The sequence below is a fragment of the Lytechinus variegatus genome, chromosome 2, assembly GCF_018143015.1.
Source record: "Lytechinus variegatus isolate NC3 chromosome 2, Lvar_3.0, whole genome shotgun sequence".
NCBI classification, from domain to species: Eukaryota; Metazoa; Echinodermata; class Echinoidea; order Temnopleuroida; family Toxopneustidae; genus Lytechinus; species Lytechinus variegatus.
Window position 1 is genome coordinate 74,940,690 of NC_054741.1, and position 22,316 is coordinate 74,963,005.

Sequence of the window (22,316 nt, forward strand, 5' to 3'; positions counted from 1 at the left end):
TGGGCCTGGGAAAGACACAGATCATAATTTGATAAGATGTACTGGCATGACTTGTACTGTATCGTAGTTTGCAATGTAATGGCAGTGCTGTGTGTGTACACTGTGACTGTGAGGTGAGCGAGTGTGTAAGTTGCCAATATTGTCGGGACCATAATATGCATATAAATGTGAGAAGATTTTTTTTTTTTTTTTTTAGTCCAAAGTTGGGGGTGCGGTTAATACACGGGTGCGGTTAATACACCGTTACTTACGAGATTCTCATCTGCATGTACATTACATGTACATGTACTTTCTTGGACTGGCTTCCTTTAAACCGTTTTGCTAGCATTCTCATCACCACCTCCTGAACTGGTTTCCAGAACCACTTCACATGAAGTGGTCTTGTTGCTATGGGAATGCTCTCAGTAGGGATCACATGTTTTGAGCGAAATTTGAAACTTTATAACTTTTTTTGTTTTAGTTCTGTGATTCTTGTCATTGACGTTAATATCGTATTGTCCAGCTTTTGTCCAGTGATAATTTTTGTTTACCGGTATCTTATGTAATGTAGCAATGGGACTTTGTCATATAATTTTTTGTGTGTTATATTATCATACATTATGCTATTTCTTTATGATTGCAATCCTTTTTATTATAAAAATTCGGCTTCCTGCTGTGTTTGAAGTTTTTATCTTAATCATTTTCAATTAAATTGAATACTATTTTGCCCTACATGTACATGTAATTGCCATGAAACAACAGCAGCTCAATTATGGCCTGCAAATTAAAAAAAAAGGAATGTCTCCTCCTGAAGGTCTTTGGAAAGGCCTTTATTCGCCCCAAAAGCAACTTCACTGGTTTTATGCTTTTAGTGCAATGGAGATTTTTTTTCATGATCAACCTGAGACCCCCCATTTACCCACCCCATCTATCTGTCATAACTTACTACATGTATGTACACCTGTTTGTTGATGATTCACCTTATTAACACTCTAGAATGGGATTGAGTCTCCACTTGTAGACTAGTCATTAATTCTCTTCTCAATTTCTCAATAGACACTCCTCTCACACTCCTCAGCTCAGTGTCACGGATGAAAGGACATGAAATGTAATAGGCCAGGCTATGACATAACTTGTATACACACTTGATGGTCTTTGCTACAAACACATGTATTGGCACATGTCCTGAGCTGCCTGTTTCATAATTGCTGGGAAGCCAGTTTACATATTAGTCTGCAAGGACAGACTCAAATTTACTTTTGCACATTAGTCTAGATCTATATAAAGAGCCAACATCTACATGTGTTACCCGACTAGGTAATACAACTGACTTTGGAAATCTGGATTATTGCATAGTCTACATGTATGTCTTACTTCTGACATACATAAATGTACACTACATGCAGCTCCAACTGACAATATAAATGTACAAGTACATGAAGCCTACCAAATTACAGGTAATGTCGGCAAGCTGGAAAACTGTATCAAAGCACCAAATTAAAAGTCTGTCTTGACAGACTACAGAGTAATATCAACTCATAATTTGTTCAAGTCATGTACTTGACCACAATTCTTGTGAGAATCATATGAAAATGGGACCAGCAGATGTACAGTTATTCAAACAAGAGGTATCCAATATACAGGAGTTGGACACCGTTCTCACTAGTCACTATACCGTCCTAAAACTCGTATACTGGAAACTAGTTTGGTGGAAACTTAGAGGCCGTTCTCATTACGGTTTCTAAAACTAGTTACTGGAAACCAATTCAGGAAACCAGTTTGGAATATTGCTTTCCTAGCGTTCCGAATTGATCACATGAAAGTGGTTTTCAAAATCACTTCACGTAAAGCAATCTTGTTGCTATGGAAATGCTCTCAGTGCGGTGACACATTTGGCGCAAAATTTGAAACCGCAATCTTCGCACATTTCGAGTGCAGTACTCCACATTATGTGGAATACCTACGCTGCGGTATCAAATTTTGCATGAATCATGTCACCCCAGTGAGTGTTCCCATATCAACAAGACCGCTTTAAGTGGGGTGAACAATTTGGAATGCTAGCAAAGCGATCTTCCAAACTGGTTTCCAGTTAACCAGTTTCAGACAGTATAATGAGAATGGTGTCCTACAGACACTCTAAGGGTGCGTTTATTCGACACTTTTTTACCCTAGAATCATGATTAGAATCATGATTCAAATCACGATTCTGCAGAATCACGATTGCGTTTAGTCGAAATTGAATATAATCATGATTAGAATCACAAACATGAAACACGAAAAAAGGGGCGTTTGGAAAGACGTTTCTGTAGAATCACGAACGAAAAAGGTCGTATGAACGATATCGTGATTTGAATCATGATTCTATGACGTCATTGTGTCGTGCTTCTTCCGGGTTCGACTCAAAGGCCCGCGCTGTGTTTCGTGCAGGTTAATTTTCGTGTAGCAGTATTGCCAGCATTTACGAATTATCATTCTGTGTATTGTACCCCCGGGGTTGTACTGTAGCGTCATTTGTATATTTCATTGTTTTCATCCATCATTTCTTCAAGTTCCAAAGACACAAATTGGACTGACGATGAACTCAGGGCTCTGCTTGTGCTTTGGGCTCAGCCTGAAGCACAAGCATCCCTTACCGGGATTCACAGAAATAAGACGATCCCTTTCAGCGGCGGTTGCGAGGGAGGGATTTCAACGGAGATGTGGCACCGCCTGTCGAGACAAAATTAACAGAATTCGTGCCCAGTACAGGACCATCATAGACAAGAAAAATCGATCGGGAGGTGGGAGGGAGGATGATGACCCCTTCTGGTTCCCGATCAAAAAAAATACGAGGTACAATACACGGAATTCTGGAAGTAAAAGATTTATTTTTCGGAAGCCGAGTAAGCGTTGCACTTGCACAAACGATCGCGCATTAGCTCCGGCGGCAGCAAAAATCTAGCAGCCGACGTGAAGTTAGAAACACGTGCGAAAATGTTGACCTATACTTCCTGGGTCAAACTGCGCACTGTGATGCGCACTGGATCGGCCCAAATTCAGGGAGAAACAGCGTTAGAAAGATGGTCGTATAAACGCTGATTCTGTCGGATCGTGATTCATGCTGCTGTTTTGAATCATGATTCAAATGGTGATTCAAATCATGATTCTGGGTCGAGGTCGCATAAACGCAGCCTAAGTATCTTAGGCCTACATCACACACAGAGACCCAGGATTCTCAAAAGAAGTTTCCATTATAAGTAATGGATTATTCAGATTTCTCATTATCTCTCTTCTTTCTTTTATCATCCTTTGCCAAAAGCGCATACTAGTATTTAATTGGATTTCAATTAGTGAATGCAATTAAAGAAAGCATACGAAAATCTGGATAGTTCTTAGTTTTGTACAATGGTACAATTGAAACATCTTCCAAAAATATGGGCCTCATTATTTCCACTCTTTCCTGGAATTTGGGAAATAATAGGCAAGTTACATCATGAGCTTATTTGTGCCTTCTTTGTATTTGTGTATTCGGCAATCGTATTATGCTTTTTCAAGGTCCTTGTAGCTTTTTGGTTTTTCCCATGTTTCTCTTAAAAATCTTATAATTTCATATTCATATAAAAGTTCACTATGTCCCCCTACAGAAATTTCCAAGCTTGCGGGAAGCGTGCGACTAGCTTGCGCAAGCTTGCGGCATGCTAGTAACTAGCATGCGGCTAGCTTAATAAGCGTGTGATATGCGTGCAGAGTAATAGTTAAGCGATCTTTTAGCGAGCAGGGACTGTTCGCTAGCAGGCACTCGCTTATTAAGCGAGCGCCCTGCTAGTCGCATGCTAGTTACTAGCAAGCGGCACGCTTAAATTTCTCCGGCGGTCATTAATTCAATTATTAAGTTTTTATTGTTTGAATGTATACATTTTGTGTTGTTTTTTTTATTTTGAGAAATAAAATCAATCAATCCATCAAATTACCAACTTTTTTACAAAAAAAGGTTTGGGAAAGCAAAAAATGTCAGGAAAACCCAAGAAATCTGAAATTACAATACAGGTACTAGTAATTGAATGTAGCAAATTTCAACATGAATGTTATTTCAAATAAATTTTGCCTCATGAGACCTAAAGAAATGGATGTTTTCCTCATCCGACCCCACCGTAAAGTGCCCAAAAAAGGGTTATTTTTTTTAGCAGACCCAAAATATACAAATGTCAGATTTGGGTGAAGAATTTGTTCAAATTTATGTCCAATGGCATACATGAAGAAAAGAACTTAAACGTGTTGGACATGTCTGTATGAAATCATAAACATTTTCTTTTTTTGACAAAGTCTGCTAAACCTTCAAATGAAATAAAAATCTCTAAAAATTTGCTGAAATTTTTATGTCTTTATATCCACGAAATGGTCCTTAGTTTTCCATATTTCAATAGTCAGAAACTATGACAAAAATGTAGAATATTCTCTTCTTTCTCAGCTCACAATAATGCCATTATTGTAGTCCAACATACAGACTTTCATTAGCCTGCTGAGTTTCTTCTCACATGGAGCATGCTCGCAGTAATGATTTCGTTCCCGTTTTACGAAGTGCGTGAAGGTTTATAATGTCCTTGATTAGGGTTACTACATGTATATGTACAATATGTAAGCCCAAGTTCAGGCTCGTTGTATTTGTCTGATTTTTGTTTAAAATGAAACTTCAAGATTCCAAGAAATGTCTCTAAATTTCAGGAAATTTTGGATTCAGTTTCTGGAAATCCCTTTAGAGAGCACTGCAGACACTGCCAAGGCAAATTCTTGACAACATGTACATTCTGTGACTGATTCTTACTAGTGTGGAAGCATAATTCATGTAAAGCTCAATTTCAATAATTGGATAGGATTATTTGCATCTAGGGACTATAAAATTATATTCAAAGTTCTCTGACAAACTTTGCAAGCAAAATTGAAAATGTGATGATCACAACGGAAAGTAAATATTAAGATGTTAAAACCTGTTACGATTTGGTTATACATAAGATCTTATAATGAAAGGCAGGCAACTGAGGCAAGGCAGCTACTCATTTTTATCTTTTTGATGAAATAATAATAATCCGCATTAATATAGCGCTTAATACATCAGAACGTCTCTAAGCGCTTTACAGACATATTATTACCCCGGTCATCGGATCCTTGCATGCCGCGCCCGCATACAATGTATGCACCTTTTCCTCTCCCTGGGAGCATTCCAACAAGAGTTCCAAGACTCAATTGCTAGGCATACTACATATAGTCTTTCACATCCTACCGGGTACCCATTTAACACCTGGGTGGAGAGTGGCAAAGTGTGGATTAGCGCCTTGCCAAAGGACGCTAGGCCATGGTGGGATTCGAACACATGACCCTCTGATTACAAGGCGAGAGTCTGAACCGCTACACCACAACACTTCCAAATACAAATAGATTTCCCAGGGTTTAAATACAAGACCTGGGAAATGGAAATGGTTTCACATCTCAATTATAGTGTACATGACATCCTGATTGCTACAAAGTACAAGTTCACATTAAGAACATTAGAGACTCTTAACCTACAATGTAGGCCTACATGTAAATTTCCAGGTTTTACTACATGTAGGTCGGTGAATTAAATGAAATGGGTCAATAACTGAGTTCAAGGAAAATAGACTCAAGGCTACATTCAATGTAGGCCTACATGTACATGTATTTAATGCCCATAAAACTACCAGTATATTTTATTTCAATGTAACTGTTCAGTGATTTATCAATATATTTAGTCAAGGGAATTCTTCGGTGGTAGTGAGCTTGGAAAGTGAGGAAATGTATTTATTACTACCATTGATACTTTAAAATGTTTCTCAACTGGACAAATTCAATACTTTCTCTTGATCCAAATTTCCCTTTGCTAATGTAGGATACAAATTCAATCAATAAATCAAATCAATGAATTAGTGTTTAAGTCTAGGAAAAGAACTACAGGTACAGTACATGTAGGCTGAAGCACAATATACTGCGGGCAACGCAGAGGACAATAAGAGAACCCTCATGTACATGTAGATGTGTTTTGATATGTTGGTTGCTATGAACACATATCATTACTAAGAACTCATTTTCATTTTGTTTTTTTATTGCCGTTATCTACCTTAAATAGAAACGCCATTTAATCAATTAACAATCTGGCCTTGACCATAGTCCATCTGTATATGTGCAAGTGTATATATGAACATGTACACTGTCAATTATTTGAAAAATACTGGAATACAAAGCTAGCCACTATAAACAATAAACCATTGTATTCAAGCATGATTTTGTTGACATTGTGGTAGTAGAGTCATACATGTATCTCAACCTGGAATGCAGTGATCATTGCTCACTGAGCAGGAATGCAATCAAGTCATTGCCAGACAGGCGATGTGATTGATTGATATTCACATTGAGGTACATGTTTGGATACATACATGGCTGTATAATCTTTATATACGGGGAATTAAATGTATTTCATATTTTCAACCACAGTGAAAGTTTTTAAAAAATGTTAGACAAATTATACTATAGAAGCAAATCTATGGGTGAAAGTTTGAACAAATTGTACTATCAGTTACGAATTTTACTACTTGCAAAATTTGCAAGCAGGAAAACACATACACGTATATGTATGGGGAATCAAATTGGCCAAATGATGTACCGTATACAGAAATGTGAAACGGTACATGGATATGCACAGAAAGTATTGCTGTTCCATTTGCTCTGCTACACAAAATGCATGAAAACACACATTTTTCTAAAGTTATAGGAGGAATTATATCAATTAAATGAGGACCACCATGTACATGTAGTAATGATGTGACATGTGATACTTCCTACATGTTTTTGTGTATTTTTCTTGCTGCCCATGGAAAAAAAAGTTACTACCGGTATGTTACATGTAGGAGAAAAATACCTTGTATACATCCTGATAATAATAAAACACGAATGAGAAATTAGAAAACATGTAGGACTAGTAAAAATATTCTTTTCTTTCAAATACACTGTACATATGCATAATTCTTTAATTGATTCAATGATTTGTTTTCAGACTTTTGCCATTTTGGATAATTTGTGATTGTTCTATTAAAGCACTCTCACACAAATAAATTTATTACCGAGGTTGAATTCCCCTTAAAATCATTTTATTAATTACTTACACTGATTATGCCATTCTCTCCAGATTGCATTGTTCAGTCGAATCTTGTCCTTCCAACTCAATTTCAATCCTTTGAAGGTCTTCCATTTCGGTGAAACTATGACACATCTGTAAGAAAAGTTGAAAAAAGATCTAATATATTGCCTTAGTATATTTTAGCCATGTTACCAAAACATTGTTCCATTTATAAATTTACATCATGATGTAGGCCTACAATGTACCTCAACATACACAAATTAATTCTCTTACATATGATATACATTGAAGGCCTACTAAGGCTTATCAATCTATGTAAACTTCTTAATACTTTTAAAAAGGAAATTAAGTACGGGCATAATTATCATGTGTGGGAATATCTTCCAAATTTTTACTTTTAAGGAAAGCAAAAAGATAGCAAACAAAATGCTTTAATAAGCCTGCATTTGCACTGTACATTTCAGGCCTTGTATTTCTCACACATTTCATTTTGCAACTGCTGCTGTCTTTTTGATTTTTCATAAGGAAACTGATATATGATTTACAACTCACATGACTGCATACAGATGTTATTTTGTGATTATAATTTTGTTTTTCAACAAATTACTACACAAGTTCTGTAACACAGAAGATCACTTAATGGTCTGTTTTTGCAGACTAATGAGCTTCTACCATGTTTATATGCCAAGTTGTACACTGGAAACAGAGGTTTACATCTGTCAAGTGTCATCACAGTCAACAGTGCCTTGGGAGTCAACCCAGGTGTTTGTTGACTGGACTGTGTATGTCTGCTTGTACACACTAGGTGGTTTCAGACCACCTCGAAGTTCGTCAGTTCCAGGTATTCTCTGATCGGGAAATTTACCCCGATCAGAAAATACCAGGTATTTTGGTAATGTGAAAGCAAACTACGCGTAATCTCCCAAAAGAAAATACCCGCTAAATAGTAGGTACTTGGCAAAATTACGAGAACTTTCGCGGGGATTTTTCCAAGGTCGCAGGTATTTTGGCGATGTGAAAGCAAATTACGGGAACTTTTAGCCCAGTGTGTCGTTGGGCGCGGGAGCTGTGGGTGGCTGCTGGGCTAGTGATTTTGAATCTTGCGCCTTGCCTGCTTATCAGACCATACTATGCGCATGCTCGTAACTTCAGGAACTTATCCCGAAGGGTATGTTTCGGGGCGGTGTGAATGCAGGAATAATTAATGGGTATTTTTTAACCGAAAACAGTTCCCGTAATTTAACGGGGATTCTTGTGATCGAGGCGGTTTGAAACCACCTACTGTTATCCATGATGATGTTTATGGTATCCTAAGGGTGTGTTCAATGTCGAGTATCAAATTTAAACAGCAACATGAATCCTAATTGAAAACTCAATTACAAACCACAGAACACAAACACGATCAGCGATGCACTGTCAAAAGTATAAAGCTGTTTATATTAATCATCTGTAAATTTCTCACTTTTGTTAGGGCAGCTTTATTGCGCAGTTTGACCCATCACAAGATACATGTAGGTCAATTTGGCACCTGTTTGTGAAGGCTTCCACTGCGAGAGCAAATTAAAAAATTCAATTGTGTTCAATGTCGCATTCGTGATGCTGAAGGTCGTAAAATCTGAGGAAATCATATTTACAGTTGATCTTTTTGACGTTTAAATTTTCCTCCGAATAGTGATTTGGAAGATGCTTACTTTTACGACTGGTAATGGAGGACATTGAACACACCCTTTGTTTCTCAAAATGCATTTTGTTATCACACCTTAAATCATCATTCAGGATGAAATTTGAATTTTCAAACTGACATTGAGCACATGTAAATAGCAAACTGACCCTCATTCAAGATGACCTACAATGTACTTACATGTATGAATGATATCATGTATAACTCTTAAACACAGCTACATCCATGGCAAAAAGTTTGCCATCCAAAGCGTTATATGAAAGCAACCAGGAAAGTAGTTAAAGGATACACACGAAGAAAATTCACGAAAGTGATGATTATAGACAAATTATATATGGATGGAAAGGTATTGTCTTTTTATACACAAATATATCACTAAAAAGTATTATAGATGTCATGGAAATGCAAGAAATGAAATTATTAGACACCCTTCTCAGCCCCCCAGACCGACAATCACGCAGCCGAAAACGGTCGAGAATAATGACGTCACACAATCGACGAGCTCATCAGCTCTCTGTGCATCATGCACTGAATCACCTTACTGACCTGTTCAATATCTTCCGAATTTACCGTTTTCTTCATGTTATGTGACATTCAATTTCTGTTTTCGACAACTTCAGACCAAACGTGAATCAGAACTGTGTTCCTTTGCCCGTTTTTTATTGAATTGTGGACTGTAAAGACCGATTTTGTCTACTGCATTCGTCATTGTGTTGCTCCACTCCAGTCAGTGAGTGATCAGGGTACCGGTAGTCACTTAAGAACCAAGTTTGAAAGGATACTCGTAAAATTACGTCACTCTCGCATGCATGCGCATGCATATGCATGCAGAGAGTTTGTATTGAACACGCACGACCACGATCTAATGAATATTCATCGGCGAGAGTGACGTAATTTTACGAGTGTCCTTTCAAACTTGGTTCTTAAGTGACTACCGTGAGGGAGTCGCTGCCCAAAGTAGGCCTATAGAGAATCTAACTTGAAAATAAAAAGCAGCAATTAAGAAAGATTTAATAAATACAGGACTGAACAGAATCTCACATGAAAATAAAAAGAGAAAAAAGAGCTGGTAGGAACGGGGAAGGAATATAATTGAAAAAAAAAAAATCCCGAACCAAAAAAAATCAAAGAGTTTCGAACCAGGATCCCCGCACTCACAAAAAACCTACGTGCGTACAGATTTGTCCACAGAGAGTATCTTTATCGTTTCCGGGTTCATAATGATATATATACAAAGTGCGTTCGCTGCTGTTGCCTCGCAATGCTTCGGCAATCCAACTGCAATTCCAATCATTTCGCGATGGATATTGCCGTGTTTTTTTGTGGTTCCTGAACTTGCTACGTAATTAAATTTCATAATTTTTATTCAGTCGTGAAGACGAATGTCTATGTTTTATATTGATAATAATATCAATGTGGTGCAAGCATGATTTCTAAGTGAAAATATGCTTTGTTTATTCACGTATATTTCTTGAAAACAAATAATTTTTTCTAAGCTAAATATCGGTTACCAAAATATGTTAAATGTGCATTTCATTTTACTGTTCAGAAAATTCAAACTTTTATCTATGTAATAAGACCAATCTTGTGAGGAATAAACAATTCTAAGAGCAAAAAACGCTGATTGGAAAGATCGTCTTCAATGGGCTGCTGTCAGCTCAGCTGCTCTGCTCTTGGTGTGACGTCACTCAGCTGGAGCTCGCCAGAGGACGGACGAAGGCAGAAATATGCCATGAAAATAAGTCATTTTTGAGAGCTGATTTCTGCAAACTCTAATCACTATTTTAAAAAGTGAAGTTATATGTCTGATTAGTAATACTTCCCCTTTATAATGATGATCACAAAAAGACATTATAAAATACTTTTGATTCTTCGGTTGTCTACTTTAAAGGACAAGTCCACCCCAACAAAAACTTGATTTGAATAAACAGAGAAAAATTTAACAAGCACAACACTGAAAATTTCATCAAAATCGGATGTAAAATAAGAAAGTTATGGCATTTTAAAGTTTCGCTTATTTCCAACAAAATAGTTATATGAACGAGCCAGTTACATCCAAATGAGAGAGTTGATGACATCACTCACTCACTATTTCTTTTGTATTTTATAATATGAAATATGAAATATTTTGATTTTCTCATCATTGTCTTGTAAAACAAAGTTTCATTCCTCCCTAAACACGTGGAATTCCATTATTTTAACATTTTGTGCTTCAGGCAAGGAGGTCCTAATTGTCAAATTCGTAAAAATTGAAATATTGTATAATTCAAACAATAAAAAACAAAAGAAATAGTGAGTGACATCATCGACTCTCTCATTTGGATGTAACTGGCTCGTCCATATAACTATTTTGTTGAAAATAAGCGAAACTTTGAAATGTCATAACTTTCTTATTTTACATCCAATTTTGATAAAATTTTCAGCATTGTGCATGTCTGATTTTTCTTTATTGATTCAAATCAACATTACCGGTATTCTGAGGTGGACTTGACCTTTAACAACATCATAGGAGAGTCAGGGGAGCATTTCATCAACATTTTTGCCTGACAAGTTGTAGATCTGATAACTTTCCTTGATTCTGATTGGCTGAGAGGCACTGTTACTAAAGTAAATGTCGGATAAAACAGGACTTGTCTGATAAAACGTCCAACAAGTTCTTCCATGAAACATTCCTCAGAGAATGGTTTACAAGAAGCAGCAAATTAATAATATTTCAGACCACTTCATATCGTTAATGCTTTCAATAACTTTTTTGTAAAAATAGGGCAAATGATCAAAGATAAAACATCATACTACCTTCACAGAAACTGAAAATGTTATATCAATATTTCACAGAGCCCAGGCTATGACAACATTCATCCAAAAGTTCTTTACAAAATCAGGATATTGACAAAATATCTATTTGATTAAGTTTTAGAAAAATATTTGATAAATAATAATGCAAGACCAGAGTGTATTGACAGTGGCTGCTTCACGGTACAATATCCTGCATCTGACATTATGCATGACAGCATCAGGCTCATAGAGACAAAGACAAAAGCTGCAGTCGTCTAGATTACAGGCTACATGTATGGCAGCAGGGTAAATTGCCAATTCGTCTACTGCCAACTCGTCCACTCACCACATGGTCTACTTTCATTTAGTCTAATGCCATTCCGTTCATCGACATTTTGTCCAACAACCATTTGGTCCAATCACTCTAATCCCCATTTCGTCTATGACCATTTTGTCTCATAACCAGTTGGTCTAATATCCATTTCATTTTCATTCATTTTGCACAATTTAACACTTTATAGTCAAGTTAGACCAAATGGTATATGGACTATTGGCTATTGGACCAACCGGTTATTTGACGGAAGGGCATTAGACTAAATGAAAGAAGACCATGTGGTACGTGGATGAATTGATGGTAGACCACGTGATAGATGACGAGTTGGCAATTGGGCTAAATGGCATTAGACGAATTGGAAATAAACCGGCAGGAGTGGCGAGACTGAAAATTTATAGAACCTCCAGAACTACAGACCAGTGCCACTGGTTACGTCTTACATGTATGTGAACGAGCCTCAGGCGTGTAGAGAAATACGTTGCAGGGAATTGACCTGAATCTTTTTGAGGACAAGCATTCAGATCCCTTGGATATCAGCCAAACTCTACAACGTATGCTCATAAAGGGAAATGCAATGATTAATTTACCTCTCCTCACACAGTACATGTTTGTATACCAGTCGTACATGTACATAATGTACATGTAGTCCTGCTTGTGCATTTACATGTACATCATACAGTATACAGACCTTCACGTTTATAATTTCGTGGAGCTCAATAAATCGCTCTCCTTATTTTTTTGAGGAGCTCAATTGAGCTCCTCAGAATCGCTCTGCTTGAAGAGCTCAAATCAATTCAATACAATGCATAAGTATGATAAATTGTAGATTTTTTGAACATCGTATATGCAATAGCTGTGTGCATGTAGCTTTTAATTAATCTGCGGTGAAACTAGGCCTGGGTCAATACGTTTACAAAACTTCATTGATCAATATCGTGCTCCTGCTAAAAAAAAAAAAATCTCGGTAAATATTGTAGTCCCACATGTAGACTTCCATGGTGTTCCCATGAAAGTCTACATATGTCAGGAAAGAGGTGAATATTCTTCTGATAGTTTTCATTCATTCTTTACATTTTTTTCTTCTCTTTATTTTTTTAGGAGCGTCAGCGCGATCGCGCTCCTCAAAAATGAAGGTCTGAGTATACACTGTACATCCACCACAGATATGTATAAAGAGTGCCATTGTTGATTTTATGTACAGAATATGCATATTACATTGTAACTATTTATTTACTAACAGCCTGCTTATTTTCCTGAATGTATGATGTTTGACATGTATACCTGCGTTTACATCACAATCCAAAGAGAAATGATTCTCTTACATTTCACTAACATGCATTTTGGACCTGACCCTATAATCTTCAGTTTTTCTTTTTTTAGGGGGTGTCAGGCTTTGGTGGTACTACTGGGGGCCCTCGTTTAAAGGGTAAAAAGGTCCACTTTCTCTTCTATTGTATGCACCTTGAATTCTACTGCCTTGGTACATGTACAATGTATAGTGCTCCCAACCTTTAAAAAGAATGCAGTACTTTGAGGGATGGAAAAAAACAAAACATTTAGGGTAGAAACAAGGAGAACAGCATTTTCAAATTTCTACCAATGACTTAATAATTACAATAAATGTAATTGGGGAAAGGTATCTGAAATCTTCAGTATATTCATTAAAAATGAAAACAATACACTGTAAAATAGTGCAAAAACAAACAGCATCTCTGTATGGATCACCTGTTTTCAAATTTTATATGGTGCAGAAAACTTGACCTTTATAATTTTGTCTTGCTTTTATTTTTGTGGTTTTTGTGTTTGAGCTTTGATGCCTGGCAGGCAATTAAATAGTTTATGACCTGGGCTTATTTCTTCTCTGGTGTGTACACACCTACATGTGTTAGTCAGTACCTGTTCAAAATCAATCAACAATAGTGTGCTAAAATGCTTAATTGTAGATTCCAAATGACAAGTACAGTACATTACAATATTGTATGTACATCAACAAGCATCCCACAGAGATCTTTGGAATCTTGGATGGAAATTGCAAAAAGTGAGAGAATGAGAGAGAGAGTACCCATTAGGTTGAGATTTCCCCTCCACTTCATCAATGTACATGTATGTGTATATGTATAAGGGTACAAGTGTATATGACATGTATTTAATTTCAAGAATTGTATTGTAATTTCACAAATTTCATTACAAGTACATGTTCGTTTGCTAAATATTGTTTCAATGTCCCCACAAAAATAATTCACCTCTAACATGCAGGAAAGCTGTATATACTGTACATATGCGTGACAGGTACAAGAACAAAATACAGTGTCCTTTACAACACCCGCAGAGTGAGTGATAAATTTGACCTTTGAACTTTAGCACTAGCACTTAAAGCATAGCCTGGGAGGCACGTTGCTTTGCTCTGGGTAAATATAAAGAATGATACAGCCCTAATATTTTCTACAATGAAAAAGATAACACTTTTTCCAGCTAAAAGCATTGAATAGTAAAGATGTTTCGAAATGAAGTCATCTTCATGTACATGCACAGTGCATGTACAGATCTGAAACAGTCCATTAAAAGCAAAATTTTTGTACACTTGTACGTGAACTTGTAATACAAGTGTATCTTTATGTGTACTTTAATTGCTTTGCATTCATATCTTTTTAATTTCATGTAAAAATAAAGGGCCTTATACATGACCAGGCTTTGAAAGGAGTCACATACATGTATCCATCCAAGGTTGGACTGGCATGGACTATTTTTTCAAATGAGCGAATTTCTTAGTTTCATGGAAAACTAAGAAATATTGCCAGTCCAAGTAATAATCAGATCGGTGGAAACCTGTCATAGCGCCATCTTGGCGGTAACATTCACCTTCAATTCCATTTCTACAATTGGCGGAGCTTATTTACAATCTCAAAGGCATCTAGTCAACCTGTTCTCTACAAGCATGTGTTTCAAAAGATTTTCAAGTAATTCTACAGGGATTTGAAGGTGATATTTAAGTTTCTCACTGAGAAGCACAACTCAATATTGTCTGATTTACTAGAAACCGGGTGCGAATTTTACAAGATTTTTTCAGTATAAATTCTTGCCTCGCCGATGCGCAATGTGATTGGGCGCAAATAACTACATCACATCCGTAAGCTTGTCGATGTTCATCAAATTTACTGCTTGCATGATGGAATTAGGGGGGCTCGGAGTTGATCATCGAACACGGCAAGGCCGTTATGGGGTTGGGTGGATACTAGTGGTCATATGGTACATAACCTTAGATCAACATACGGTACTAAAACTTGAATAGATTAAATTTAAAAACTTTATTCAACCAGGTAGACTACCAACCAGAATTTGTATATTTTCTTTCTTGAATTATGTAATGCCTATAATGTTATGATATCATTGCATTAAATGTATGATTATGCATGGTGACTTGTCACAACCACATTCATTCTATTTGTTTGCAACTTGTTATTGCTCCACTAGACCGCTGGACTAAAACAGCACCATCTCAGGTTGAGAAGCAAAGAATTGTAGCAGTTGTTTGTTTATTGTGGCAAAGCAAAAGCAACAATTTATTGGAAAGATAAGTCTGCAGTCCTTCACGTTTATAATTTCGTGGAGCTCAATAAATCGCTCTCCTTATTTTTTTGAGGAGCTCAATTGAGCTCCTCAGAATCGCTCTCCGTGAGGAGCTCAAATCAATTCATTACAATACATGTACAGTATGATAAATTGTAGATTTTTCTTAACATTGTATATATGCAATAGCTTGGACTGTTAGCTATTAATTAATCTGTGGTGAAACTAGGCCTGGGTCACGTTAATACGTTTACAAGATGTCGTACGCGCTCCTGCTAAAAAAAAAAAATTGAAAAAAAAATTGCTAAAATTTCACATTTTACATCTTTAAATCCATGAAATGGCCTTCTTTTTTCTATAATTCCTTGAAATTACTTTGATTTAGTTGAAAACTATCAGAAAAATGAAGAATATTCACTTCTTTCCCAACTCTGATTTGAACTTACCTCGGAAAATATTGTAGTCCCACATGTAGACTTCCATGGTGTTGCCATGAAAATCTACATTATTGGACTGCAATATTTACTGAGTTTAAATTAAAATCAGAGTCGGGAAAGAGATGAATATTCTTCATTTTTCTGATAGTTTTCAACTAAATCAAAGTAATTTCAAGGAATTATGGAAAAAAGAAGGCCATTTCATGGATTTAAAGATGTGAAATGTGAAATATTTTCATTTTTTTTTTTTTAGGAGCATGATTTTTTGATCTCCTTATTTTTTTTAAGGAGTGCGGTAGGAGCGCCGGCGCGATCACACTCCTCAAAAATGAAGGTCTGAGTCTGGCCAAAAAGTTCAAGCAAAAAAATTGAGAAGTCCTGTATCATAATAATTTTTTTCATATTGCTAATCCTACTTAATTGATGAAAATTTTATAGTCAATAAAAGATTTTGACACTGTGTTTTGAATTCCTTATGTTATTTCTTTTTTTATTTATTTCATCAGTCCACTGGTCAACAGAAATCTGGCAGCACCGGAAACAAAAAAGCACCGGAGAACTCAGCTGGAGTACATGTACAGTTCATACATCTTGGCATACATACATGTACATGTATGAAAACACAGACAGTCTAAAATAAATGTACTTTTGAAAACTGAATGTTGTATTGTCCCATATCACCTTCCTATATCATTTTATCTGTTTTCCTCTGTCTATTTTCCCCTGTTCCTTCCTACCACAGATTAAATTCAGAGGTCTTTCAGAAGACATTATAAAGCAAATTAATGTTTTATTATGGGGCATTTTGGAAATTACTTAATTTTGCCAAAAAATTCCTTAACACGAACCAGCTAAGGGATTCATGCTGGTTTTTTTTTTCCATCTTCATTAAATGAAGAGTACATGTAATACACAAACCATAAACAAGATTCACTGAAGAGATGTTATTTCAACCATCATTTGCTATTAACATACAAGTCATGCAGTGTGTCTCTAAAAAATAAATCTGAAATTTATTGAAAGCTCAGAAGTAAAAAAGAAGATTACTTAAAATGGAAAAACCCTTGATGGTCACACACTGGCGCAGTTTACTCTGACTAGAGTATCTATGCCAGTGTGAAGCCACTTCAGGGTTTTTTTACCCTGTAGATGTGTACCAATCAGATATGATTATTTACGTCTGGGACCGACCTTTAACGTCACCATCCGAAAGGCGTGATCAGAGCTCAACCTCGGCCGCGCCGGGCACTGGCTCCGCGAATTTGTATCTTCCGATCCCAGCCGCCCGGACCGCCCCCATGCATACAAAATATCGCCAATTTGTACATGTATCTCAGGTTGGTGGAGTCGAGTCTACGTCTACCTCGAGATATAGACGTTTTTAGTAGTTATTTATTCTTATTGTCAGGGGCAGGGTCAATCAAGCAATGGGTCGGGGGGGGGGGGGGTACCGTATTCATTACTCCAATCGGTTACTTGAAGATGATATTAATGATAATAACAATAATTATAATAATAATACTATTGATAACAATAATCACCATCAGGCATTACATGTATATCAGCCTACATCGTATGTTGTATTTACAGAGGTCGTTTCACAGCAAACTACTGAACTGTTCAAATGTGAACAGATACTTCTATTTTTAAAGGGATGGTGCGGGCTGGAGATATTTATTACATAAGAGTAAAATTCACAGAGCAAAATGCTAAAAATTTGATCAAAATCGGATAAGTATTGAAGACTTTGAAGTTATTGAATTTTAAGGTTTTGCATTTTTCCAGCGAAACAGTTCAGGACATGTCTTCATGAATATTCATTATGAGGGTTGATGATGTTATATCTCTACTTGTCCTTTTGTATTCTATTATATGAAATTAGGTTTATTCAAAATTTTCTAACAAGAACTAAAACAATTGTTTTGATTGACAACTGATCAAGTGCAATAGATATTTATTGCCACAACTTATTCATCATGATGGACACTTTACTAACATGAATATCAGTGTGTGGGACTAGAGTGAAATTTCATGGTATCTTTGGAAGAGTTTTTAAAGGTGAAGAAATAAAATATCATCATTGATTTTAACATATTTTGTCAACTCAATATCATACCAATAATTAACATAAACAAAAATCAAGTTAAAAAATTATTTGTCCGGGGGTCAAACTCAAGGTCAAAGTTAAGGTCAAAGGTCATGACCTTATAAATTGCTCCAATACATTATTCGATGCATGTTTTGGATTCCTCTCTGAATTTCCTATCAAATGGTACCAGTTTCATGAAAATTGGTCAACACGTAAAAACGCAGTGGCCATTGAAAGTTGAAGGTCACGTCCATTTTTGTCAAAACAAGGAGAAAAGGACGGGCCGTAGCGCGAGAACCGACGGACCGATTGGACTAATTTTTTTGTTTTGTGCTTGGGCCATGGTGAATTTTATGTATACCAAATTACAACAAATTCTGAGACGGTCGGGTGCAAAATTGCACATTCATTGGGTGAATTGGCATGGAATGACCCAGGGAAGGAATTTTCTCACTGTTTTTTCCAGATAACTTTTGCCGTTTTCTTCTTTTTTCTGTCATTTTTTTTACAGTGATTAAACCATTTATACCCCTTCCCATTGAATATGCCTGATTAAAGAACATGTTTCTACTGAATAATAATAATAATTTTCCCCATTTTTTCTGATAATTTTGTCTTATTCATTTTTCTTACATTTTCTTTTGTTTTTTTCTCAATTTTTTTCCCTGTTCTTTGTTTTTTCTTACTTCATTTTTTATTTCACTTATTCATTTTCACAATTTTTGTTTCTTTTTTCAATATACTATTCTAAAAATTATTTTTGTTTATTTCCCCCTTTTATACATTGTTCTAATTCTGCAGCATATTTTCTGTGATTTTCTCCTGCTATAATATGCTGGAAAATAAACTGGATTTGGGGCCTGCATAATCTAGGTTTTACGATCAATAAGGAAGAAAGGAAAAATCATTGTTTTGTAAATCAATCTGAGTTTGCTATATGCACTATTTATTTACTTTACCATTATGAGTGTGTGTCTATACGGAGATTAAAAGTCCACACAACCTGGGAACAATACAATTCTTTTATTCTCTTTCAATCATTTCATGTTCACAATGATAGAACAATTTATATATTACCACAAAATAAGCAAAGTAAAATAACAGCAAGCACGATTTACATACAAGATGTACAAAGAATAGTGGTACATGGTATTAGTGACTGCAGAATATTTCAGTTTGTTTTATTCATTTTTAATTAATGTTTTTCTTTATATTTTTCGGGCCACCAAACTTTACTAATGGGCCACCAAAAAAATTATTTGAAGGTTTTGGTGGCCCGAACGGGCCACCACCAAAAAAAGTTAATGTGGAGCCTTGCCATAGCAATCATGGAGGTCAAATTGACCACGAAGTCAGACCAGGATAGCATTCTCTGTATGGGGTACCAGAGTGCAGAAGCCCTACCTCCAGTGCACAGCACGATGTACAATTCCTATAGCGCTCCCCCAAGCCCGGTGGCAGCCGCAATTCAGCTTTGAACAGCCCACAAATGCTGCTAAATGCGCAGTTCCATTGCAAAAGCAAGTGAAAGTACTGTACACATAACATCTGTACATTAGGGGACTATGTTTTGTGGTGTTGTTGTCGTAATTTTCATGTTTTTTGTTATTGTTACAATTGTAACATTCACTTTCTAGAAACAAGTGGAATGCCTCTGGCCGTCTCTCCTGCATCATGCGATTAAACATAGCAGCAGTGCTGACTTTGAAAACTACTATAACTCATACAAGATGTTCAGTGATACTTGGTTACTCTTATTTCCATGTTTTATGAACTAGACCAATACATTTAAAGAGATAGGATGGTAAATCAACAAAAAAAAACCAATGTGGCCAAAGTTCATTGACCTCACATGACATTGATCATGTGACCTGAAACTTGCACAGGATATTCAGTGATACTTGATTACTATCAAGTTTCATGAATCAGATCCAAAAACATTTAAAAGTTTTGATTGTAATTCAACAGATACCCCCAAATCGGCCAAAGTTCATTGACCCTAAATGACCTTTGACCTCAAATGACCTTTGACCTTGGTCATATGACGTGAAACTCAATGCAGGATGTTTGGTGATACTTGATTAACCTTATGTCCAAGTTTAATGAACTAGGTCCGTATATTTTCTAAGTTATGATGACATTTCAAAAACTTAACCTCAGGTTAAGATTTTGATGTTGATTCCCCAACACGGTCCAAGTTCATTGACCCTAAATGACCTTTGACCTTGTTCATGTGACATGAAACTCTGATAGGATGTTCAGTTATATTTGATTAACCTTTTGGCCAAGTTTCATGAGCTGGGTCCATATACTTTCTAAGTTTTGATGTCATTTCAAAAACTTAACCTTACGTTAAGATTTGATGTTGACGCCGCCGCCAGAAAAGCGGCGCCTATACATGTAGTCCACTCTGCTATGCAGGTGAGACAAAAAAATTATGTCCGACATCGGCTTGCGAAAGTGCAAAATTTTATGTGGGGACTAGACCAAAAGCTTCTGTCTCTGCTATATTGGTTGTTCTGCTGAACTCTTTTTTTTTTTCTTTTTCTGTTGGCTCCACTCAACGATTACAAAGACCGAAGTTCTAACTTGATCAGTAAAGGGAGTAAGGGACTCAATGGCAGATCTAGATAAGTTATTTAAAAAAAAACCCTCATTATTACAAAAGTACATAACCTATTTAAGGTCAAGTCCATCCCATAAAAATGTTGATTTGAATCAATAGAGAAAAATAAACAAGCATAATGCTGAAAACTTCAATAAAATCGGATGTACATGTAAACTAAGAAAGTTATAACATTTTAAAATTTTGCTTATTTTTCACAGAACAGTTATATGCACAACTCGGAAACATGCGAATGAGAGCATTGATGATGTCCATCACTCACTATTTCTTTCGCTTTTGCACTCATTCAATGAACAAGGTTATGATATAACCTTGTTCTCAGTTACATCTGAATGTGTGGCAAAATAATGGTGGCAATGTTTGGCTTAATTTCTCTTTTTATATGGGACAAATGCTTAATTTTCTTACACTGTCAGATTTCATTACAGCTATTCATCATACAACTTGGCTCTTATGTAGATTTAATTCTTTAAATTATTTTTTTCTTAATCAAATATGGAGATTGAAAAATGAAAATTTTCTTGCCATATTACTTTCCACCAATAGAGGGCGTACACAAAAATATGCCCAAAATTCAAGTTTTTGAGCGCTCTGGTGAATACAAAAATTATTCCCAAGTTACTAATGAAAAATAAATTGCAACTGTACGGAAATTAGTAATTTTGGTCACAAAAGTGATATTTTAATGACTTTTTAAAGTGTGTGCTCTGGACAACATTGGCATACCATAGTCCTACCTGTAGATTACCCACAGGCAGGGTGGTACCAGTGAACAAGTGGATGGTAGCAGTGAACAAGTGGCTTTTTGTTTGAATTACACTGCGTTTCAAATTTTACCAATTTGACATTTGACTTAACTGAACCACTAAACAATGTTGATTCCCCATGTTCAGGAAGGAACAAAACTCGATTTTACATGACAAGGGGGTAAAAATAAGAATATTTCATATAATAAAATAGAAAGGAAATTGTGGGTGGGTGACGTCATCAGTCCCTTCATTTGCATGTCAACCAGAATGTGCATATAACTGTTTTGGGAAATTAAGCAAAACTTTAAAATGTCATAACTTAATTTTATTTTTACATCTGAATGTGATGAAATTTTCAGTGATTTGCTTGTTAGATTTTTCTCTTTTTATTCAAATCAACTTTTTGGGGGTGGACTTGTCCTTCAAGAGCACTGTAATGACTTCCATTTGGACTTATATCTCATTGGTTATATGATCAATTTCTCGTAAGATTTCAATCGTTCGTTAGAACCTGCAAGCTGCCATCTTGATTCTGAATATTCATAAGTGACGAGACAGACTCCACCTATTGACCCTTGTCATTTACAGTGCCTGGATTGTCCCCAAGAACAAGAGAAAATAAGCCAAACATTACCAACTTTATAGTATAATTCATTCATTTTATTGAAATGTGATTTTCATTGACAATGTCTTGACATGGAATTGCTTAGAGTTAGACAGACTAGAGTTAGCTTAGACAGGAATAAGTGTCGTTTCTGGGGATTTATTTAACATTTTCTGACATTTTACTATAATGTGGAGCCAACGCAGTTCAGCGGAACAACCAAAATACAGAGAGTGAAGCTTTTGGTCAGACATTGCTTTGCCATGTTTGCAATTGCAGCCATGGCATTGACTGACATTGTTTGCAATTTACAAGGCATGCAAGGAAATTTAGCCTGACTGATGATTAG

The 22,316-nt window shown here is 36.1% G+C and overlaps 1 protein-coding gene across 2 annotated transcripts in view; it reads right to left on the reverse strand.

Annotated features, from left to right (window-relative positions):
* Positions 1–22,316, reverse strand: part of LOC121409020 (MLX-interacting protein-like) — a 46,321-nt gene that overhangs the window by 23,518 nt on the left and 487 nt on the right. For both annotated transcript variants that reach the window (XM_041600797.1, XM_041600796.1), the window contains exon 2: positions 7,131–7,237. In XM_041600797.1, coding sequence (XP_041456731.1) covers positions 7,131–7,237 — 107 coding nt within the window. The remainder of the gene's footprint in view (positions 1–7,130; positions 7,238–22,316) is intronic.